Consider the following 22,951-nt stretch of genomic DNA (forward strand, 5'->3'; position numbering starts at 1 on the left):
GGAGTCTGACTGTTCCCCGCTGTCACGGAGGGAGGGAGCCCAGCTCAGTGAGGCATGAGGTCAGAGAACCCCAGCCTGGGCCACCCCTCTGTATCTCAGATCTTGGATGCACAGTCAGACCAAGTCCCAATGCCACCATCCACGCCACTCCTGATTTTACAGGTGAACTTATGACAAGTGTGACTGCTGACCGTCCTCGGGGCCAGTGTGCTTGCTGAGCAGGCTAGCCATCCTCTTGACCTGATGGGAGGACCAGGCCACCCACACTCCTGACCGATGGGGGGACCAGGCTGCCCAGGCTCCTGACAGAGGCCGGCCAAGGAGGAGCCCTGGGTGGACTTCCTGTGGAAAGGACTCTGGGCGACAGTAAGTCTCCATCTCAAACCAAGAAGCATCTGGAGACCCTACTGGGGCCTTCTCATCCCTGAAAACATAGCTGCTGATGCCAGGGCCCCATCCTGTCCCTTTTCTGAAGAGCCACAGAAAATGGCACAGAGACGGTGGGCACGCAAGGACACGGCCCTGGGCCTGGAGAGGCGGGGGTGGGGGTGTGGTGAGACTCCACAGCACCTCCGATGTGAGCACCGTGAGAACAGGGTGTGGAGGCTCTTCATTCCTGGGGGTCGGCTCCGAGATGACGGGGCTCCTGCTGCTAACGGAAGGTGAGAGGATCGCGCCGGGGGCCACGTGGGGGGTGGTCACCACTGTCTGCTCCATAGGAGATGTTTTCGATGCCAGGAGAAGCCCGAGTGCACTGGACCAGCTCAGCAGGGTGATGCTTGGTGGCGACACACAGTGAGAGACAGCTGGCCAGGTTGGTCTGGGAGTGCACAGAGCTCTGAGCCACCTGCCCGGTCCCTGGGAGGAGCATGTCTAGTGCCTGGGGAAGAGAAGGGCGGGCAGGGAGAGAAGGTGCTGGGACAGGAGGCGCCGGGAGGGACAGGAGGCGCTGGGGACAGGAGGCACTCTCAGGGGTGCTGGGAGGCTGGGTTTGGAGAAGCCGGGACCACTCCAGGATCTGCGAGTGTCCTGGAGGAGGAGAGGCAGGGACAGAAGTAAGAACTCCTCCAGAGGCCAGGACAGAAGTGTGGATCCCTCGGGTCTATGGGCACCCTGGAGACACAGAGGCTGGAACATCGGCAGCTGAGTGGACAGAGCCGGCTGGGATATAGGGGAGGAGGGAGGGGATGTAGGAGGGGATGCCGAGTATGGCTAGCAGAAGGAGCAGACTAATGGGAAGAAAAGTGAGACAGAAAAGCGGTCTGAAGGCCCCGTGGTGCGCTGGCCTCTGTGCCGGGCGGGAGGGGAAGGAGGAGCACCGTGCGTGGCTAGAGGCACGTTGGCATGGAGGCCGTCCTCGGACGGTTCTGTGCTGCTGTGTGATTCTCCACGTAAGGCAAGTGTATATGGGTGCATGACGGCCGTGGGTGGCGGACACACTGAGGTGAGGGTTTCCAAGGCGAGCCCTGCCTGTGAGGCTGGTATCCGAGCCGTGTGCACCGGGGCACGGTGGGCAGCACCCTCCGGGAGGTGTTCTGGTCAGGCGGGATGCCGTGTACAAGGCCACTGGGGTGGAGGCTTGCGGGGCGGGCGTGCGTCTGCAGACAGCTGTGGTGCAGAGGTGCGGACGGCCCCGGGAGTGTAACAGGAGAGATGTGATGGAGGCGTGCGGCGGTGCAGGATCCCAGGCGGACAGCGAGTGGCGGCTCTCATTGCAGCATGATGTCCTTAAGGTTCTCCTGCAGGATGGTGTCCTTCACGGCGTGGAAGACGAAGCGGATGTTCTCCGTGTCGATGGCTGTGGTGAAGTGGTGGAACAGAGGCTTGCTGCGGTTGCGCCTCTTGCGGTCGAAGCACTGGACCAGGTAGCGCTGCACGTCCTCCAGGCGGTGGGGGTCGCCCTTGAAGTCGGGGAAGTGCTTCTTGATGCTGACCGTCCGCACCTTCTCCACCAGCAGGTCCGTCTTGTTGAGGAAGAGGATAATGGAGACGTTGACGAAGAGCTTGTTGTTGACGATGGTCTCAAAGATGTTCATGGACTCCAGCAGCCGGTTGGTGCGCCTGTCCTCCATGAGGACCTGGTCGTACTCGCTGGACGACACCATGAACAGGATGGACGTGATCCCGTCAAAGCACTGGAACCACTTCTGGCGCTGGGACCGCTGCCCGCCCACATCCACCATCTTGAAGGGGATCTTCTTAATCACAAAGTCGTGCTCTGCGATGCCCTTGGTGGCTTTCCTGGCCAACAGGATGTCCTGTTTACTGGGAAAGTAATTCTGTAAAACACAGACAAGGGAAAAAGTTCAGGGTCAAGGCAGCGGAGGCCTGGACGCCGTGCTGGAGCACAGGGCAGGGCCTAACCGGCATCAGGGGGCCGCTGAGTGAGGGCAAAATCAAACTTCACTTAGAACATGAGAAGTTTTCTGCAGGACAGAAGGACAGGAATCCACCGGGCCATTTAGAAAGGAAGAGAAGTCCCTAAGAACGACAGTGCGGGTGGCAACATCGGCCACCACATGCCCTCGGCAGTCCTGGGGTCGCCTGGAGCCAACAGACTCGATCGATGGCTTCTGCATTAAGGCTCCCTGTCTGAAGGCGAGGAAGCAGCAGCCTCCCTTCAGCCTTGGTTTCCCATCCAGTCTCCTCTCAAAAGCTCCCCATGTGCTTCTGTGCAGATGCCAGTATCTACACAGGAGTTCAGGACCTCCAGTCACCCAGGTTTGGGACCACAGATTCTGCAGTGACCATGTGCGCTGTCTTGGCAAACGATTCAGACATGAGTATCTGGTGCAGAGGTGGACGGCCAGGTGGGGTGATGCCACGGGACTGACCCCACAGCGTATGGGGGCGAGCCCTGCAGATTAAGAGCTGAGAACACAAGTGACCAGTGCTGAGACAGCAGGGTGTGAGAACGGCTGAGCCGGCCGATGCAGGGGAACTGCTAACTGACCACAGGGCAGGCCTCACTGTACTGCATGTGGAGATGCTTGTCCGGACAGAGGGGAGGCTGGCGGCCATGCAGCGCCAAGCTGGCCTCAGCAGCACATGCTCACCCCATGTCTCTGGGCCCCATACACTACAAACCAACCCAACCCCAGCTGTCCCTTGGTTCTGACCCTGGCGACCCTCTGCCGTGTTTTCAAGGCAGTAACTCTTAATGGGAGGGGCTGCGTCCATTCTCTCTTACGAAGTGGCAGGCAGATTTGAACCAATGACTTAGAGGAGCAGTCCACACTCCGCCCTCCTGACCTGTAAGAGCTCAGTCTAGGGTAAATAGCACTTTCCTCTGCAGTCAAATGCAAACGCACTGCCATCGAGTCAGACCGACTGCTGACTGAGGTGTTTAAGGGCTGTAGGTCACACGGGGGCCTGCTCATCATGGTCTCCCTCAGAGAAGCTGGTGGATTCGAGCTCCGTGCCTTCGGGGTGGCAGTGCAACTCCCTCCTGTCTAGGCAGTGGTGTGGAAGTGAGCGCAGCAGGTCTGAGCGAGCCTGAGCTCTGGTGACGCCTGCAGAGGCTTCCCATTCAGCAGCCTGCTCGAAGACGCTGCGATGAGATGATTTGCGGGGTGGGAAGACAGAGAAGACACAGATCGATCACTTAACGCCTCAGCTCTACATCCATCCTCAGACTGCGTTCCATGTTCTCCTCTCGTTCTGTAAATGACTGGACTTTCCAGACCGTAGAGTTAAAGGAAATATCCGTTGTCTAAAGAACTCTTCTGTCTCCTTTATGGACATCTGGGCAAAAGAATTTCCCATCTTCATTTAGTACTAAGCTTCGTCTCATATACTTTGGGCATAATGCTTGTAAAGGCTGCTCAGTGGTAACAGATAACGTGCTTTTTGGAAAGGCGGAGGGTCCGTGAAAGACAGGTCTCCATCATGATGGACTGACACAGTGACTGTAGCAATGGGCTCACGTGCGCCTGAGATGATGGGGACGGTGCAGGGCAGGACAGGGTCCAGATCTGCGGGTCACTGGGCTGTGTGAGCTGCCCTCTTCCTGACGGCACCTAACAACACGTTTCATGCCACCACCCGTCAGTCTGCTTATTGCTGTGATGCTGGAGGTGATGCTACTGGTGTACATATCAAGGACCAGCGGGTCACCTGTGGTGCAGTCAGCAGAGCTTCCGTGTTAACATGGACAAGAGAAGTTTGTGCTCCGGCGCTGAAAACCCTGTGGCTCACCGTGAGCCAACAGTGACACTGAGCAAAGAACCACCTTACGGATCCCAGAAAGGCCCGTCCAGTCAGCCTGCTCCAGGCTTGGCCCCCAGGGCTCACCCTCGGCGGAGGAGGACAGACCTGCACGCCCTGGTGACCATGACAGGCAAGGCCCACAAGGTCACTGTGAGCCATGGCCACCTCAGCATGACAGAGGCCCGTAACATGACCGGGAGGCTGTCCTGTGCGGATGAGTCTTGACCTCAAGGATTTCTTGGCCTTGATACAGGATTCAGGGCTGATCAATACTTGAGCACTGTCCACAGTAATATGGTGGTAGGACAGGGCCCACAGCCTGGCTCAAGCCTGTGACCAGGGCCGCTCTGTCTCCACATGCACCTTTCCTGAACATGGCCCTCGGATTCTGGGGCATCTACTCACCAGCTGGCCAATCCGGTCCAGGTTATCCAGGAAGTACTTCACGGACTCACCCTGTCAGAAGGAAGAACACACACTCAGTCTGGGTGGAGGAAGCGTGATTCCGAGGGCAAGAAGGTATCTGGGTGCCCAGTGCCGCTCTGTGCTTGTGCACCCCAGGAGAGGAGGCACACGTGTGTACCCATAAAGCAGCACAGCAGGGGCAGACGCCCCAGATCCAGCCCCACTCATCCTGGAGCACGTGGCCCTGGGCTACCCCTCCCTTGCCCAGCCAGTGCCCATCACCTTGCCCAGATGATGGGGGGTGGGGGAGGGAAGAAGAAATGGGAAACAGAAGCGACATTTCAGTTCTCAGGACAGCTTTGCTTCTGAAGAAAACAGTCCAGTGACCCCTGGGCACTACCTGTCACAATCTAATTATTTTCAGCTTTGACTTTTTTGCAGAAACCATGTGTTTTCAGCACCAGAAGGCATTATGAAGAAAACTTTTGATACAATCAGTGGACACCTATGTGCAGTGGAGTCCCTGGTGCTGGAACTGGTGGAGGGGGTTCCAGCCCTGTTCTCCACAGGCTTCCACCGGACAGAAGGGGAGCAGCTGCTCACAAACACAGGCTGGAAAGGCACTACCGGTCCTGGGGCCACGAGAGGGTTAAAGAGATGTTCTCACAGAAGAGACCCCACCAGCAGTCTAGTGTCTCCTGCACATCACACACTGTTGACCTTAACGGACACTGCATGACAAAAGGGGCTCTTGTCTGGCTTTGTCCAGGGACAGACAAGCCCTCCTCATCTGGCATCCCATCGGAATGTCATTTAAGCTGGAACATGACACAGCTCACCAGAGGTGCCACTTCCATACCAGTCGACCCAGGGGTCAGGAAGCACCGAGCAGTCCAACATGGTGGCACTCCCAAGCTGGAAGGCCTGAGGGCACAGATGTGACACGAGCAGAGCGGAACAGAGCAGAGCCTGGCCATCGCTGCCCACTGCTGGCTAAGGGCCCCCAACAGTCTTGGAGAAGAGTGGGAAGACAATGGAGAACAGAACGCAAAATAACAAGCCCAAGGCTGTTGGTCTGGGGGAGACAAGTGCAACCCCGAGACTGTGGCCTTTCCTCGCCCTTCCAGCCTGGAAGTGAACTCCCTCCACGACTCAGTTTTCAGACAACTGACAGGCCAAAAACGTGAACAATGAAACCCGAAAACAATCAACCTTCAAAATCAGTAGGGCAGCATTTGCCCAGGCATAAGCTCGGTACGCGCAGGGTCTGGAGCTCAGAGGACTGACTGTCCCAACAACAGAGCGGGCACCTCCCCACGCCACGAGCGGCCTGTGTGTCTCAGGGTCATGGACACGGAAGTGCCCGTGGTTAGTCCTCGCGCTGTCCGGCGGGACCCCCTCAGCTGATGAACACGCACGTCCCTCCTGCTGAGCACAGCAGCCCGCAGCCCCGTGCGCTGCCGAGGCCCGGTCATCCCGGGGTGACTGGGAGCTGCATCTCAGGGAAGCTAACGCTTGGGGCTTACATTCTGCCTTTCAGGCTGCAGCACGGCTTCACTCCAGCACAAACTACCCGAGGTGTAGCTGCAAAGGAGCGTGGTGGTGGAAAGGCCTGAGACTGTTGCCGAGTGTGTGACCACAGGAGTGAGCCAGAGGGCCTCCTGTCGCCTATCTGTCCACCCGAGTGGGACGGACACATGGACGACACGCACAGACTTGTTGTCGCACCTGCCGTGAACCTTCCGAACAGCACACAGTCTATGAACAGAGCGAAGCAGAAACGAGCCACGCCTCCCTTCCCGGCAGGCTGCTGCTGGTGGGGGCTGACAACAGAGGGCTCACTGTCCCCCTTCCTGGTCCCACAAACACCTCCCCGGCTCCAACTGGGCGGTGTGAGGCGGCCAGGGCTCCAGCCAGCTCTCCAGAGTGGCCTGGAACTGGAAAGCACCAGCTCAAAGTCCTAGAGGTGATGCACTGAGGGTTCCCCGTGTCTGCACACCTGTCTCACCCACGGTGGGGACAGGAAGCAGCTGGGTGAATGGCCGTGGCCTCACCTGGCTGGCGGCATCCACTCCCTTGAATCGCAGTGTTGGCAAGGAACATCAAACGCACGACAGACTGCTACCAGGACAAACAAGTTTATGATGGAAGAAATACGGCCAGAACGTTCCTCCCAAGGCCATGTGCCCAGGAGGGGCCAGTCCCTAGAGGACAGCATGCCTGGTCAAACAGAGGGTCAGGGAGAAGAGATGCACAGACGCTGGTGTAACAACGCACTCAGGGTCAGCACGTGGTGACCGGGAGGACGGTGTGGGCAGGGCCGTGTGTATCCTGCTGTCCGCGGGACTGCCGGCAGGGCGCTGACTGGGTGCTGGCACCAGCTCCTCCTCCTGCCCCACTGCCTTCCCTGGGCACACAGTAATGACAGACACTGGACCTCGGTCACCTTCTGGCCATGTTCAGAGGGTCACGGCTTCAGACTTAGGATGCTACTCTTGATCCCCACTGTGGAGATAGCACCAAGCAAGTCCCAGAAGGAACAGGACCCCATAGAAAATGGCCCGTCTGGCAAAGGAAAGCACTGCAGTGAGACAATGTCCTGGCAGCGTCCTCGGCCCTGGAGTGTCCACGTCCCGGGGGTGCTGAGATGGGCAGTGTTCTCCCCTGAGGGCTCGAGAGCGGAGAAGAGCGGGCCAGGAGCCGGCTGGGGGACACTGCAGAGGCTGTCTGCCTGTGTGCCGTCAGGAAGGACAGGCAGCCTCACCGTACTCTACGTCCCAGAGACGACGACTGACAGCCGGAAGGTCTCTTGTGGTTCAAACCCACCAGCGGCTCTGTGAGAGAAAGCTGGCTATCTCCTCAGACACCCACTAGAAGGTTGGCTGAGTACGCTCGGACTAGGAGGCTGTGAGTTTTTGATGCAGATAGGCAGGTCTTCCCTCTAATATAAAAAGATCTTTAATGGACAGAGTGGAAGGAGCTATGGTGGCACACTGCAGTTATTCTGTTGCTAATGCAAAGGTCAGCAGTTCAAAGCCACCAGCCACTCCTTGGGAGAAAACTGGGGCAGTCTGCTTCCTTAAATACTGGTCACTGGAAACCCAGAGGCGGTGCTCCTCTGTGCTGCAGGGTCACTGAGTGGGGACTGACGTGCTGGGAGCAGGTCTTTTTTTAAATTTTTGTGTGAGTGTACCGTCAAATCGGATCTGACTGGTACAGGAGGAGATTGTCCCTCCTTCCCTGGCAGAGCATCTGGTGGATTCGAACCGTGCGCCTCTGGGATTGCAGTTGCAGCTCCTTGCCACTAGGCCACCGGAGCTCCCCTTGGGAGCAGGTCTTGTTTTTGTCGAGGATTAGAATGGCTGGAAAGCCACAAGGACGTGGCCTTAATAAGTGGACAGTGCAGGTGGCCATGGCTCAGAGGCCATGGAGTGTACCCGACGGCATCGGTCTCAGCACTTCCGGTCCTCCCTGCTGACATGGTGGGCTCTCAGTGTCAAGCAGTGGCTGGCCGACTGAGGGGCTGGTGCACCTGGGCAGATAAAAGCACCTGCAGGACCAGCAAACCCACAGACAGAGCCCCCTCTTTCTGGCACCCTGACTCTGTCTCTTCTTTATGAGCATTGCTCCTGCCCCTCTGGGTTGGAGGCAGCACACACTGGACACAGTGCTGACATGACAGAGCCTGGCTCCTCTGCCACCAGCCCCAGGTCCTCTGTGGAGCTGGGCTTGCACACCCCGGCCACCTCAGAGGTCCACTTGACACACACTGCCCAGGCTCTGGGCTCTGTCAGGAACTTCCTGCTTGGAGTGCACAGCCAGCAGGTCTGGGGAGCAGAGCCATGAGCACAGGTGGGGCCCAGTTGGCGCTAGACCACGGGGAAGGCCTCCCATGAGCGAAGGAGGGAGGGGAAGTCCGGGTTAGACCAGGCCATGGGGTTGAAGGTCTGGAGATTTGGGACCAGAGGAGACCCTGCTGGGAATAACAGGGGACACGTTGGGCATGTTAGTCTAAGAGCAGGACTGAGATCTTGGGGTTCAAGGACAAAAGAGGGGCTACAAGGAAACATGTCACAGCGCCAACCTTCTGACCTGCTGGCCTCTAGGACTAGCTCTGGAATGACATCTGTGACTGTCCATGCCCCTGGCATGTAGTGAGATGACCCGCGGGTTTCCACCATGGAGAGACCAAAGGTGCTTAGGGACAGGGCTCATCACTGAGAAGTGGGAGATTCTCTGACACAAGCCAGGTGCTTCCACAGGAGACATGGTGGCACAAGGGTTAAACATTTGGCCAATAATCCAAAGCTTGACATTTCAAACCCACCCCGTAGCTCCTCAGGATCTGGTGAAATGTTCTCTTAAAGATGACCATAATAACACCCCCCGCCCCCCCCCCCCCGGAAGGCTCTGCTGTCACACGGGCTGCCCGAAGTGTCACCACACCAATACCTGCGATGACAGAAGAATCGGTCCTCCGAGCTGTGGTGGAGAAGAGTGCTCAATGTCCAAGGACCGCCAAAGGAGAGAGACGCCTTGGAGAAAGTGCAGCCACGTGCTCCTTGGAGGCAAGGATGGTGACATGCTGTCCTGGGAGAGTGACATCGTGCTTGGAAAGGCAGAAGGTCAGCAAAGGATGGACTGACACGTGGCCTAACAATGGACTGGCCTGTGTCGGAGGTGGTGAGGATGGTGCAGACAGAACAGCCTCAGATCTGTCTTTCACAGGGCTGACCTCATGTCACTGGACATCGACAGCTGCAGCCATCTGACAGCGACAGCTGCAGGTGGGTCTTGGGTGGACAGATGTTCCCACTGCTCTAGAGAAAGGCCAGGAGGGTAACTCCTGAACAGTGACGTTTCTGGGAAATGGCCCAGCTCTTTCCAAGGTGGTTATGCCCCTTCACCCCTCACGGCTGGCCGGCTGTGCCCACATGCGGCTGTGCCAGTCTCAGCAGCACCCAACAACGGCCTCTTCTAGCCGTGGGCTTGCCGGCCTCTGGCCTTGGCAAGCCCCAGGTCCTCGGGTTTCCACTTGCACCAGTGGTCCTGCTGGGGCTCACTTTTTATCAGGTGAGTGATTTAGGTTGAAGCGGATCTGTTCCCATTCTCTGTTTACTGAAGGAATGGAGAGAGGTGCTTTGAGTCACTGACTTACTGAATCCCTGACTTAAGTCGGCTGCCGAGGATCGCTCTAGAAAAGTCCACACTGGAATGAATTACTTCTTCCCTCTTATAAATGGAGGAGCCCTGGTTGGGTGATGGTTAAGGCATTTGGCTGCTGAAAAGTCAGCGGTTTGAACCCTCTAGCCGCCCCGCAGCGTAATGACGTGGCAGCTGGCTTCATAAAGATTCCCGGCCGTGGAAGCCCTGGGCAGCTCCGTTCTGCCCCGGGCTTGTAACGAATCAGAAGTGACTGGCTGGCTTGGAGTTCTGGAGCTGGGAGCCCTGGTGGGTCAGCGGTTTAAACTCACCAGCCCCTTGAGGAGAAGAGGAGGCGTCCGCGTGGGGCAGCTCTGCTCGGCCCTGGCAGCTCTGAGGCATCGTTAGGCCAACGGCAGGCAGTGAGCAGTAGCCACTCAGTCACAGGTCCCCAAGCCCTGGGGGACCTTATAAACGGCTGACAGACCTGTCTGGTGGATTAGTCATCAGAGGCTCCAAACAGTGAGTCAGACTGGACCCTGCATGGAAAGCCCCTAGGTCTTTACGGCCTGTTCTCAAACGAAACCACAGCTGAGGAAGAACGTCCACCCAGTCCCCAGGGGCCTCGGCCTTCTGCCCAGTCGGCCCGAGGACCAGGTGTTGCAGCATCACCTGATACTGGGTCAGACTGTGTCCACCGTGGCAGTGACAGTGACGTTGCTGCATGAAAACAGGACAGTGTGGAAACCGCCAACCAGCAGCTGGACATGAGAGTCGTGACCTCGCTGGGAGAGGCTGCTGCTGGGTGTGAGGCAACCCTGCCTGAACGGCCTCTGCACAAGTGGAAGGTCTGTAGAGCCGTGTCCACAGCGGGCACACGGACACTGCAACAACACCCAGCCGGCCCGCTGCAGACTCAGGACCTCTGCGGCGGTCAAGCATGATGTCCCCCCGCCCTCAGGAGCACACTGGTCACATGGCTCCTAAGGCGCATGTGCCCGTCCCCCTGGCAGTTTGCGGCAGGCAGCTCAAAGGCCTGACCCGGTGGACATTCGGACTCTTTAACCAGAGGCCCTGCCACAGGGGACGAAGGGCTGGCGGGCCAACGGCAGGACGGCCGATACTGAGGAGGGAAACTCTGTCATCGTTTTTGCTGATGCCATTCAAATGAAAGGGAGCTCTGCTGGAGTGATGTGTTACATGTTGCATGTTGCTCTGCTGTCAAAAGGTCAGTGGTTCGAACCCACCTAATGCTCCCCAGGAAAAAGATGAAAGTTCCCGCGCACTAAGATTTATCACCTCTGAAACCTGAGGGTTGGTTGGAATTGTCTCAACAGCCCTGGGTTTCTGGGTTTTTAAGTCAAAAGGAGCTCTGGTGGCACTGGTGTTAGGATACTTGGCTTGCAACTTTCAGTTCGGAGGTTCGAACCTATCAACTGCTCCGTGGGAGGAAGGTGGGGCAGGTGGCTTCCACAGAGACTTACAGCCTTGGAAAGGGGACTGTGCCGGCGGCCCTCCAGCTCTCCGTGAGCAGGGCTGTTGCGACAGCAGGAGGGCCTTCTGATGCCAGCTACTAGACGAGCAGTGAGGAGAAGTCCTACAGGTGTGGAGAGCTCTGCGCAGCTCTGGCAGTGCACATGACTAATGCTGGTCCAGTAACCAAAGCTGCAGCGGCTCAACACCCCTAGCACCTCTGCAGGAGAAGAGAGCCTGCTGCCCGGCCCCCAAGGAAGATGACGCAGCGTGGGAGACTCGGCGAGGCAGCTCTGCTTCCCCAGGGCCACCGGCTGTCGGAAATGAGAAGCCAACACCCAGCAGGAACAATTTCTAAAGGTAAAAACGATTCTCACTTTACATGGTACATGCTTCCCAAACCAGCTTCTCAACTTTAAATTTGAATAAAACTCCCTCTGATCAGTAACTATCTGCTCTTCTCTCATGTATATTTGAACCTGCTGAAGAAAAAAAACCCCAAATCGAAGAGCTATTGTAAAATGAGCTCCTGGGAAATGAAGGGACCGTCAGCACTGCTGCCCCGTTCCCTACCATCTCAACACACACAGACACACACACAAACACACACACTCACAGACACACAGAAACACACACATGCGCGCACGCTTCCTGTGACATCACCTCGTCCACTCCAACTCACAGTGACCCGTGTGCAACAAGCCCTGGCCCACCCTTGCCCTGCCCTGTGTGGCCATCTTGTGGATGGCCTCTTCTCTTTTACTGACCCTCTACTTATCCAAGCAGGGGGCCCTTCCCCAGGGTCTGCCCCTCCTGACAACACGCTCACGGTGAGACCAAGCTCACGCTCGCTTCGCAGGAGCCCTGGGACCGGCACCTTCACTCTTTTGGGCCGTCACCTAAAAGCCAGTTGCCCCACCGCCACGTCACTCACACATGGCCCTCAGGAGCAGAGTACATAAACATGTCCAGCAGCTTTCCTTGGTCACCGTCTGGCTGTCCTGGACCCCCTCCCAGTTGTCACGGGAGTTGTCCTCAGAGCACCACAGCTGCCATCCCCCCTCGGTCCTGCAACGAGCTGGGTTCCAGCTGGGCAAGTGACTCAGGCATCAGTCCTAGAGATGGAGAGAACTGGGCACAATGCTAGTGACCACCAGTCAGATGTGGGCTCACAGCCCCCGCGGCAAGGGCCGTCCATCCACCAGCTGGGAGCCACCAGGCTCTGCTGACGAGTACTACTTCCTGAAATGAGGCCTTGTGCACAAGGACAGTAATGACAGCCCTGGGTGACCGCAGGCGGGACCGGCCACGTGGCCTGGCACTCTCAGGGGTGGGCGTGCATCACAGGCACGAGCTGACACCCCTCACCGGTTGTACCAGACCCAGCTCATCCCCATGGCTGGGCAAAAGGCTAGGACAGTGCTCCCAGCAGCCTCCAGGTGAAGTGCTGAGTCACCAGGTTGAGCAGGGGTTCCCCAGGAGAAAGCGGGCACTGCCCACGGAACACTCTGGAATGTGTGGCCAGCTGGGAAGCAGTGCTCCGGCCCTCGGAGGCCATGGCAGGACTGCCTAAGACACCCTGAGGGCCTGGCTGAGCCCCACTCGTCAGAGCACCTGGGTGGTCTCTCAGTGGACGGGATGCTACCACAGCTACCGGTGGTGTGACCCCTGGTTTCTGGGACTTGGACCACTACTCTCACTTTCCCCTCCTCCAGGACACAGACACTGCAGACGTTCTGGCAGATTCCAGAAAGTGCCTTGTGAGCTCAGACTGGAGGCTGCTCTCCACTCTGACCACTGCTCTCATTCTCTGCTGAGCAGAGGCCAGCGGATCTCACAGCACTGAGGGAGGGAGGAGGCCCCAGGGCTCAGGGCTGGGACCTGGACCCAGACAGTCTATTCCCACACGGGCGCCTGTGCTCAGCGGTGTTTGTTCCCCCAGCCGGAGAAGGCCAGAACCAGGGACCGCAGAGGGCTCCTTCCACCAGCTCTGCCAGCTGTCTGTGTGGACACCTTGTCTGGAAGGGTGACCAGAAAGGCCGGTCAGCAACAATGCTGCTCTATTGGGTGGACAGGACTCCTGTCCATGTGGGTGATTGTGAAGGGGAGCACGAGTTATGTTGGATTACCTTAGGGAAACTGATGTGGGGAGCATGTCCAGGGGACACTTCCTGAGGGGTCTGTCAGTGTCAGCAAACCAAAGTGGATGAATGCTAAGCAGAACCACCATGCAAATCACAACAATGGATAAAGACAAAACAAAACAAGGGAAGCACACTGTGGGCCCCGAGTGTTCCTGTGCCTGCCTCCCGCCCGCGCATGGTGGCCGACAGGACAGAGCCTGTCCCTGAGGCCTGTGGCCGCGATGGGGTCACAGAAGCAGGCTGCTCTCTCTCCTGAGGAGCGGCTGGTGTGTTTGAACTGAAGATCTTTCAGGGGGCAGCCAAGCCCTTAATTACTGCACCATTTATAGATGCAGGGACTCATGCCAGGCACATGAGAAACCAGCATTTGCACTCACTGCTCCTAATTAACCTTAGAAAAAAGACATCATTGCATAAGATAACCTCTGCCTCCAAAGGGGGGAAAAAAAAGCAAGCTTAGAACACAGAACAGGATGGACAACACGGCCTCTGTTCTGGTCCTGGTTGACCACCAGTGAATGCCTTCGGGACAGGCCCAGCCTGCTGGAGCCATCCAGAAACCCGTGTCTAGGCCAGAAAGGAAAGCTCGATGAATGACGTCTGGTGTCAGGGAGATGGGGTGGGAATTTGGACCGCGGACCTCCAACACTAATGGGCTCCTGGTCCATTTCTTTGTTTTTCCTTCTGCAGTAGCAGATGGCATGTGTGGTAGACAAAGTTGCGTGGTTAAAATGCTTAAATGCTAGCCTCAAGGTTGGTGGTTCAAGCCACTGGGGAGAAAGAAGGAGCTGCTGGCTTCCTGGAAGGCCTACAGCTTTGGGTCAGTTCTACTCTGTCCAATAGAGTCCCTGGGAGTCAGACGAACAGCGTGACAAGAAGTCTGGTTCAGGTTTTGTTTTCAAGAGCTGGTGCCAGGCCCTGAGGAAGTTCTGAATGCGGACTTGTGCTTGCAAAGGTCCAGCTGCCAAGAGTGCCCTCTGTGGACGGTGGTGAGCACACAGGGACCTCATGCAGACGGCATCCCTCTCCTGACCAGGCTGCTGGGTTTGAATGGAACACCTCAGGTGGCCGGCAGCCAACGGCTTAATCATCGCGCCATTTATAAGTCACGGACTCCTGGCAGGCACATCTAAACCTGGTGTTTGCACTAACTGCTCTTAATTAACCTCTGAAAAGAGCACTTGGCTGTCCTGGAGGTGGGAGGGATGCTACACAAGTCTGAACAAGGCATCAGCCCCTCCCAGAAGGAGTGACCCTGAGACAAAGCCTTGGGACAGTGGGACAGCGTCAACAAACTGTCCTTCAAAGCAGCCCACCCTCTCACTTTCTCTTGATGCTAAGTAATAAGGGAGCGAACTGCGTTAGTTCACAAAATCTCGTTCTGTCACGGGCTGGTCAGGGAAGACACTTTTTACGACTGTCTACACAGACTCTAGGGAGCTCTGGTGGCTTAATGGTGAGGAGTTGCACTGCCAAAGCAGAGGTATGTGGTTCGAATCTACGAGCTGCTCCATGGGAGAGAAATGGGCAATCAATCCCTTGCCATGTGATTTTAGTGCCTCTGAAAACCTGCTCGAGGGTCAGCTATAGGTTGGTTCTGAGTCTATAGTAAACAACAACACAGGAACAAGAGCACCTTCACTGAATGGCCCAAACCTTGAACGTGAACCAAGAGGGACAGCAATGGGGATGGCAGTCCCTGGTGGTGCGCTGGGTCCGACAGTGGGGGTGGGGTGGAGGGCTCGGGGCTCCAGGGAACCTGCTCAACCAAGTTGGCCTGCAGAGACGAACCCACAAAAGGGTTCACTAAACTTGAGGGTCCACTCCAGGAACCCTGGTGGCACAGAGGGCGAAGCATTCTGGTGCCAAGTCAAAGATGAGCAGTTGGAACCCATCAGCCTCTCGAGGGCGAAAGATGGGCCTTCTTCGTAGAGATTTCCAGCCTCAGAGACCGCTGGAGGGTCACTGCGAGCTGGAAGTGACTTGAAGGAATTGGGTAATTTCAGGCTGCATGAGAAGGAAAGAAAGGAAGACGATGTTTGTTAGAGAAACCACCCACCACAGGAGGGCTAGCTCTCTTCCATGGTTGTGGGCCCGAGTCAATTCTAATCCACACACCTCTGCAGGACAGGAGGACTTCTGCACACGGTTTCCAAGGCTCTAATCTTGACAGTGCTCTGGTGGCCTAGTGGTAAGGAGTTGTGCTGCCATACCAGAGGCATGCGGTTCAAATCCACCAGCTGCTCCACTCCTCCTCCTGTGTGATTCGCTGCCTCCGAAGGACCCAGGGGTGCATGGCAACAATCCTACCGGAAGCAGCAGGGCGCTTCACTTTTTCTCTGCAGAGTGGCTGGTGGCTTTGAACCACTGACCTCTTGGTTAGCAGCCTAGTGTTTAATCACTGTGCCACCAGGGCTCCTTCATTCGGGGGACAAAAGCGGAAGGGTCTACAACTTGATGATTTTACTAAAAGACCCTGAACCATGCATTTTGCAAAAGAAGTGAAAGGAAGGACGAAGCTTCCGTGAAGCAGAGGCCCCGATCCAGAACGCTATCATTTAGGTGGCCTGCGGATAAACGATTTCCACTTAATGACCCCTGAGCAACTCACAAGAAGCCCTAATGGCACAATGGTTAAGGCACACAGCTGCCAACCAAAAAGTCAGTGGTTCCAAGCCCCCAGCCGCTCCTCAGGAGAAAGCCGAGGCCATGTGCTCCCATGAGACCCAGCAACCTTGAACACCCCACAGGACATTTCTGCTCTTAGAGCGTTGCCATGAAGGAGAATTGATGAGACCCCTGGAGGTTTTTTAGTAACTCCAGACTTGCTGGTTTGTGTCTGCGAACGATTTCAGAGGCTCAGCAGTTCAGGATGGCTGACACAGATTGAATTGTGCCCCCAAAAAGAGACATCTTTAATATAATGTGGGTGTTACATCACGAACTCTCATGATCCTCGTAAACCAGAGAGTTGTAGAAGGATTAACGGTGAAACGGAACACTCCTTAGTCCTGTCACAGGCCTAAATGGATGTATAGAGTGCAACAGCTTTTATTTCACTAGAGATAAAACAGCAAGTGACTGAAAAGACCATGGGTTGAATCAGGCTCACCTTAGTCCTTACACTGACATCATTGCTCCTTAGTAATTTGATGAGGTCTCTGACTCCCAGTAAGATACGTTTCCTGATCTCTTGACTGCTGGCATCAAGTGCACTGATTATGGATCCAAGTACAATGAAGTAATTGACAGTTTCAATCTTGACTCCATCTATCACGATATAGTTTATCGGTCCAGTGGTGAGAATTTTGTTTTCTTGATGTTGAGATGCAACTCACACTGAACGATACAGTGTTTGGTCTACAGCATGTGCTTCGAATCTTCCTCACTCAGCAAGCAAGGTTATTTCATCTATATACCAAAGGCAATTGGAGTCCTCCTCCAATCCTGATGGTACATTTTTCTTGAAGTCCAGCTTCTTGAATAGTTTGCCCACTTGTTATGCTGTTGAGAGCTGCGTCATGAATAAGAATGAAAGCAGAATTGATCCTTCTGGACTGTGGTGTTGGCCGAGAGTACGGAGCGTCTCAGGGACTGTCCAGAGAACAGGTTATGTCATGGAGAGGGTGCAGCCTGCTCCCAAAGGTCTACAGCTGGAACCAGCTTGAATAATGGGGACCCTCAACAAGACGGAGACAAAGGGGCTCAGCACAGGCTGAGAGTGAGGACGTGAGGAGGACGCAGGCAAGCAGGGTTCCTGGAGCCTACACACAAGTGCTGAGCGGTCTGTGAATCAGAGGTGATGGGTCGTACCGAACAGTACAATGAGGAATTACACAGATGGGTTTTTTTAAAAAAACACCTTGTATTTCTAGTAGAAACACCACTTGGTTATGATACAGCACCCCGTGTGCTTGTTGTTGAATTTTATTTACTAATACTTGCTTGGAATTTTTGGGTCTATGTTTAAGAGGGATGTGACTCCTTGGTTTTCTTCTCTTACGATGTCTTAAGACTGGTTTGGCGAGAACATGATTCCACAATTCTTTATTTGCCACGACACCAGAAAGGGAAGTGGCAAATGCAGGAAGAAAGATATTTTATAAGTGAAGCTAATGGGTAAAAAGTGTTATTTTAAACTTTTTGTTGTGATATGAGAGATGGTTTACAGAGAAAACTGGCCTGCCATTCAACAGTGCATGAACATTTTGTTTCATGACATTAACTCAAGTCCCCGCAATGTAACAGCACTCTCCCTGCTCCCAGCTTGTGTCTCCTGTTTCCATCCAGCCTACTTTACTATCCTTGCTGCTTCCTGAGCACTAATGTTAACATTTTTATGAATAATCTTTGGAAGTTCATCTTTTTTCTCTTCAAGTTCTTATTTAATAAAGATCATTATTACTGGAACATGCTTCAAACAGAAATGCCTCATTTAACTGACAAGACAGCAATCAACAAGCCCACGACCTAGACCTTCCACGAACCACTATGGTGGGGTGCATTCCAACTCCCAGTGACCATGGACGACAGGGCGCTGCCCACAGGCCTGAAGGCTGTGAACCTGGACACACATCCTTCTGTCAGAGTGGCTGGTGGGTTCGAACCGTGATTACAGCACTAAGTTCTGTCCTATGGCCCCACAGCTGTGGTGCCTGGCGTGTGATCGTGATGGCAGTGTCCTTGATGGACACGGCTTCTAGGACCAGGCTCACCTCGCTTCTAAGAAGCATTCTGACGGGGCTTCTCCACTCTCTGGCGGCACCCTTCTCACTCAGTCTTCTATGTCCCCTGACCCCACCCCAAATCTTTCTGCTCTAGAGATATATACATATATAAGCAGCGAGGACAAGATATGAGGGCAACCTCACACCTCAGGGCAGAACTGTGTTGGGTTTTCAGGGACTCCTTTCATGGAAGGCCTTTCTTCCATGTGTTCTAGATTTTAAAATTGTCTCCATTTGTTTAAAGTGTATGTGATTGTGCAGGTGCTCACAGCAAACGGGGTTTCGCTTCACTAGTTCCTGGTCATCCTGTGACTTGGGGTGTGGGCCCTGCCTGGACTCAGCACTGCCAATTACGTCCCATCTCTCCTCTTCTGCGTCCCTGCCTCTCTCCTCATCTTGGCTTCTGGCTGGATGGGGTCTGGCCCTCTGGCCGGATGGGGTCTGGCCCTCTGGCCGTTTATGGGGACTGCTCTAGAGAGCACGCCCCCTCCCCGAAGAGACCACCTATTATTTGGTAAGGGGCCCTGGGGTGCCCTGCGTTGGGTGCTGGCCTGACTGCTCCCCAGGAGAAAGATGCAGTCTCCTCTGTAAAGAGCTACCCCTCAGAACCGAGGGAGGCTCGCCCCGGGTCAGAGCTGGCTGGCTGGAGGCAGGCTCGACGAGGGCTTCAGCTGGATGTGAGGCCGAGGAGGTTACTGGAGGGGCAGTGTGTGCCCTGTTAGGCCAGGAAGTCTGCTCCTTTCTCAGCTGCTGGTAGGTGCCTAGTCCAACGTCCACTCAGGGCCCTCCCAACCTTCCCTGTATGGAGGCCCCTGGCCTTCTGGTTGGGGTCTTTCTCTCCTTCAATGACCCCTTCCAAACCGGACATCATTCTCTAGGACCTGGCCCCTCTGGACAAGATGCCCCAAGTACACAAGACCACGTCTCCCAGTCTGGGCTGCCAAGGAGCACACTGTCTGCACCCTTCCAGCCGGGGCTTGAAAGAAGTTTGTTCTTTCAGAAGGCCCAGGTAGCTTCAGTACTCTTGGTCAACATGACACAACAGGAGGTCTTCTTCAATGGGCATCATTCATATTTTAGGAAAAGGAATGTGAATTTTGCAGTACATTTTCCACCTCCATGGGACATGTTGTCCTGCTGTTGCTGTGCACCACTGAGTCAGAATCAACCCCCAGCTGACTCTTCAGCGAGTTTCCCGAGGCGGTAAGTTGCATGCAAGGAGACTGACTATCTTTCTTCTGCAGAGCAGCTGGTGGATTTGAACCACGGATCTCTGTACTGGCAGTGCAATTCCTTACTGCCGAGCCATCTGAGCTCATCATTTATGTTCTATGTTCTTCTTATTCCCCTCCAACCTTTCTTCTCTATTGCTAACACTCTTTTATTGTGTCCAAACTGCTAAGAGTTCACTGAGTTTTTAAATTTAGGTGGGTTATTAAAATTTCTGTAATTTTGGTATGTTATCTTAAAATATACTGTGTTGCTTCAATCACTTCCTCTTTTCCTGCAGATATTCTGTTTCTGGGGATACTTGGAGCACCTGGAGAAGTCCAGTGTGTCACCCTCGGACTCCAGGTGCTATGCCTTGTTTCCTCATCAGCTTAGAGCTCTGGGATGGGATGTCTTTGTTCTTTAAAACACCAGTGACGAGCTGGACAGACTCAGGAGAGTGTCTTCCACAGCCTGGCCTGTGGTGCAGTGCAGCTGGAACTGTTTTACACTAAACGCAGAGCCCAGGAGCTCGTGGACCGGCGCTGTGGGCTCAGGTGGCAGCTCCCAGGGTCCTGGCCCCCAGATGGAAGTCCTTTGCTTTTGCCCCCTCGCCGGCCCGACTCAGCAGCAAGGCCATTCTCTCTGCTCCCCTGCTTTGGAAGGATCCCTGGGGGTACAGCAGTTCTAAGTGTTTGAGTGTGAACCCAAAGGCGGCAGTTCAAATCCATCAGCTGGCCCCTGGGGGGAAGACCGCAGCCGTGGACTCCCTGGGCAGTTCTCTGCCCCTCCGTCACTTGACTTGGCAGTGGGGCGTATTTGTTTTTAATAGCTGCGTCGCTTTAGGATCAGTTCCCAGGAGACAGACCCTGGTACTTGCTGAGGAAACGAGTCTCTCTGTACCCACCCCCCTCCCCAGGCTCCAGCAGCCCCAGCTTCCCCTTTCATCCTCCAGATCTAACAGGGAGCCCTGGTGCCATGCTAACTCTAAGGTGGCATCTCTCTGCTAGTTCAAGTCCATCAGCCTCTCTGCAGGAGAAGGGGCCGTCTCCGTGGGACTGGCAGCCTCCAAAGCCCCAGGAGGGCCAGCTGTGGGTCAGGCTGCCTTGCTGGCCGAGGCTGTCTCTGAGTTCCCTAACTGACAGGAGTGGCCTCCGCACTGCACGCTCAGTGGGTGGTGGTCTCACTGTCCTTTCACTCTCCTCTCTGGGCAGGTTCCCCACTGACACAGCAGTGTGTACACGACAGATTGGGACATGTTACACCGGGTACAAAACCCCTCTACCCTTTGAATTCCCCAACTGCCCTTTTACTTTCCTTATGTCATTCCTACGTTTAAAATGTTTAAGCAGCCAAATCTGTTTTTCTTTCTCTCTGGCGTTTCTGGTAATATTTATTGTATTAAATATTTCAGCTTTAGTGCTCCTTATATCAAGGAGCTCTGGTGGTGCAGTGGTTGGTGTTTAGCTGTTAACTGAAAGGCTGGCAGTTTGAATCCACACAGAGGCTCCAGGTGCGCGGGAGAAAGTGCTGGCAGTAAGCTTCCATAAGCCTGGGAGACTCCATGGGGCGGCGCTGGTGTCACGCGGCTCGCCAGCCCCCAACAATAACCAGCACCACAGAGCCATCCCAGGCCCTTGGCTCCACAGGTCTCTTCAAATGCACATGCACGGCACTTCTTTCCCTGGCTTCCCCCGCACGGAGTGTTTTCAGGGCTTTGTAAGTACTAACACGGCGCGTGATTAATGGAGTAGGGGAAAGGCCAGGATCCTGGGCAGGAACACATAAGTTTCTCACCAGCACATGATCCAAGAATAGCAAATACCTCAGCTTCCTGCTTCCGAGTCCCCAAGCAAGACCCACCCAGAGGAACCCCAGTGCCCCTTCCCCCTCCTGGGCTGGGCCGGCACCCACAGCCCTCTGCAGGCCGAGCCACCCACTTTGTGACTTCAGGGAGATGTGAGGGACTCCTGGAGGCCGTGCAGGCTACAGACAGCGTCTCAACTTTCCCAGGAGGTCTCAAGAAGGCTGGGATTCCCACTGTGAGCCACACGGTGAAAGGCAACGCTGTCTAAAAGGCTCCAGCTCCACACACGTCATCGCTGTCATCTGGTGACCCGTGCACGATAGGACAGAGCCCTGTCCAGTCCTGCCATCCTTGCAGGGCCATCTTCTGTACCCCAAGTCGCTGGGAGCCAGAAATGACTCAACGGCACTGGGTCCGGACCTGGGTTTAGCCTCTGTTCAGTGCTCTACACATGTGCCCTACAGTACACTTCACTCCGGGCCCTCCGCTCTCACCTGTCTGCTTCACGCCTGTCACCCACTGGCCTCCTGCTATATCTGGAGCCCCTCAGGGCCTTTCATCTGTCCCCTCCTGGGCAGTCACAGGGCAGCCGCCACACCTTCTGGCTCAGGTGACATCTGGGGGAGGCTGAGTGAGGGCCACCAGTCAAGAGCACAGCAGCTTCCACACGGAGGTGGGCGGTGTCCCCATCAGGCCCGCCTCCCTGTGACTGTGGGTTCCAGCTGCCCTCTCACACGCATGATGCCGCTGTGGTTGTGGGGAAGGAGAGGACTGGGGTACACGTCCATTCCCTGTGACAGCAAACCACCAACTATAAGGTGGACAGAAGCCGGGGGCTGGGCTCCCTGGCCACATTCTCGCCTAAAATCCTGCTGGCAAGCCCAACCTGCTGCGGCGAGTCAATTCCGACTCGTGGTGACCCTGGAGGACAGGGCAGACACAGGATCTCCAAGGCAGGTGATCGTACTGGTGGCTGACTGCCTCCCTTCTTCTGAGGAAAGGCTAGTGGCTTCCAACCACTGACCTGCTGGTTAGAAGCCAAGTGCTTTACCATCGTGCCACCAGGCTGCCTGACCCCACTCCCAGCACGCCACAGTGGACTTGTGGGACAGAGGAGCACTGCCCTGCGGGCTTCCTCGCTGCCATCCTCATGGACACGGACGTCTCCCAGGGGCTTAAGACCTGCTGATCTTTCAATTGGCAGCCAGCTGCTTTAACCAGGGCACCACCAGAATACCTTATTCTTACTCACAGCTATGCTGAAGGACAGAGCAGAATCGTCCCACGGGCTTCCAAGGCTGCAAATCTTTAGAAGAGCAGACTATCTCATCTTGTTCTTTTTTTTTGTTTAAAGGTCTCTTTTATTGACCTTTTTACGTCTCAAGTATGTTCTTTTTTTATTAATACTTTTAAAATGCAATATGTGTGTGTGTGTGTGTGTGTACAGCATATTTTTTCCACTTATTTCCCCCCATTCATTCATTCATTGTTGCAGATTTTCCTCTCTGCCCATCACTCCCCGCTTCTGTATGGCTGGGAATGTGGGTGGAAGCTCACCTGAGACCAGGACACAGCCCTCCCCTGTCTTCCTGGATGGTCCCCCCAACCTTTCACATGACAGAATTTCTTTAGACATGGTTAAGACACTCTTATTTTGGGCTTTCTACCACAAGTGGCTAAACTTTGTATTTTCCTTTCTTTTAGAAAATATTGTGGTTTGAGTGAAATTTTACAGAATAAATTTGTTTTTTATTCAATATCACACACACTTGGCTTTGAAGCAGATGCAATCTTGTCACTGCAGCTGGTCCAGATGTTAGCCCCCAACAGGAACC

At 55.2% G+C, this 22,951-nt stretch overlaps 1 protein-coding gene across 1 annotated transcript in view; it reads right to left on the minus strand.

Annotated features, from left to right (window-relative positions):
* Positions 1-1,709: 1,709 nt before the first annotated feature.
* Positions 1,710-22,951, minus strand: part of GNA12 (guanine nucleotide binding protein (G protein) alpha 12) — a gene marked incomplete at its 5' end in the record, with an annotated part of 65,133 nt that continues 43,891 nt past the window's right edge. The window contains 2 exons of the mRNA XM_006889742.1: positions 1,710-2,279; positions 4,615-4,665. Coding sequence (XP_006889804.1) covers positions 1,710-2,279; positions 4,615-4,665 — 621 coding nt within the window. The remainder of the gene's footprint in view (positions 2,280-4,614; positions 4,666-22,951) is intronic.

The sequence above is a fragment of the Elephantulus edwardii genome, unplaced genomic scaffold, assembly GCF_000299155.1.
Source record: "Elephantulus edwardii isolate Elephantulus edwardi_28Jun2011 unplaced genomic scaffold, EleEdw1.0 scaffold00080, whole genome shotgun sequence".
Classification (NCBI taxonomy): domain Eukaryota; kingdom Metazoa; phylum Chordata; class Mammalia; order Macroscelidea; family Macroscelididae; genus Elephantulus; species Elephantulus edwardii.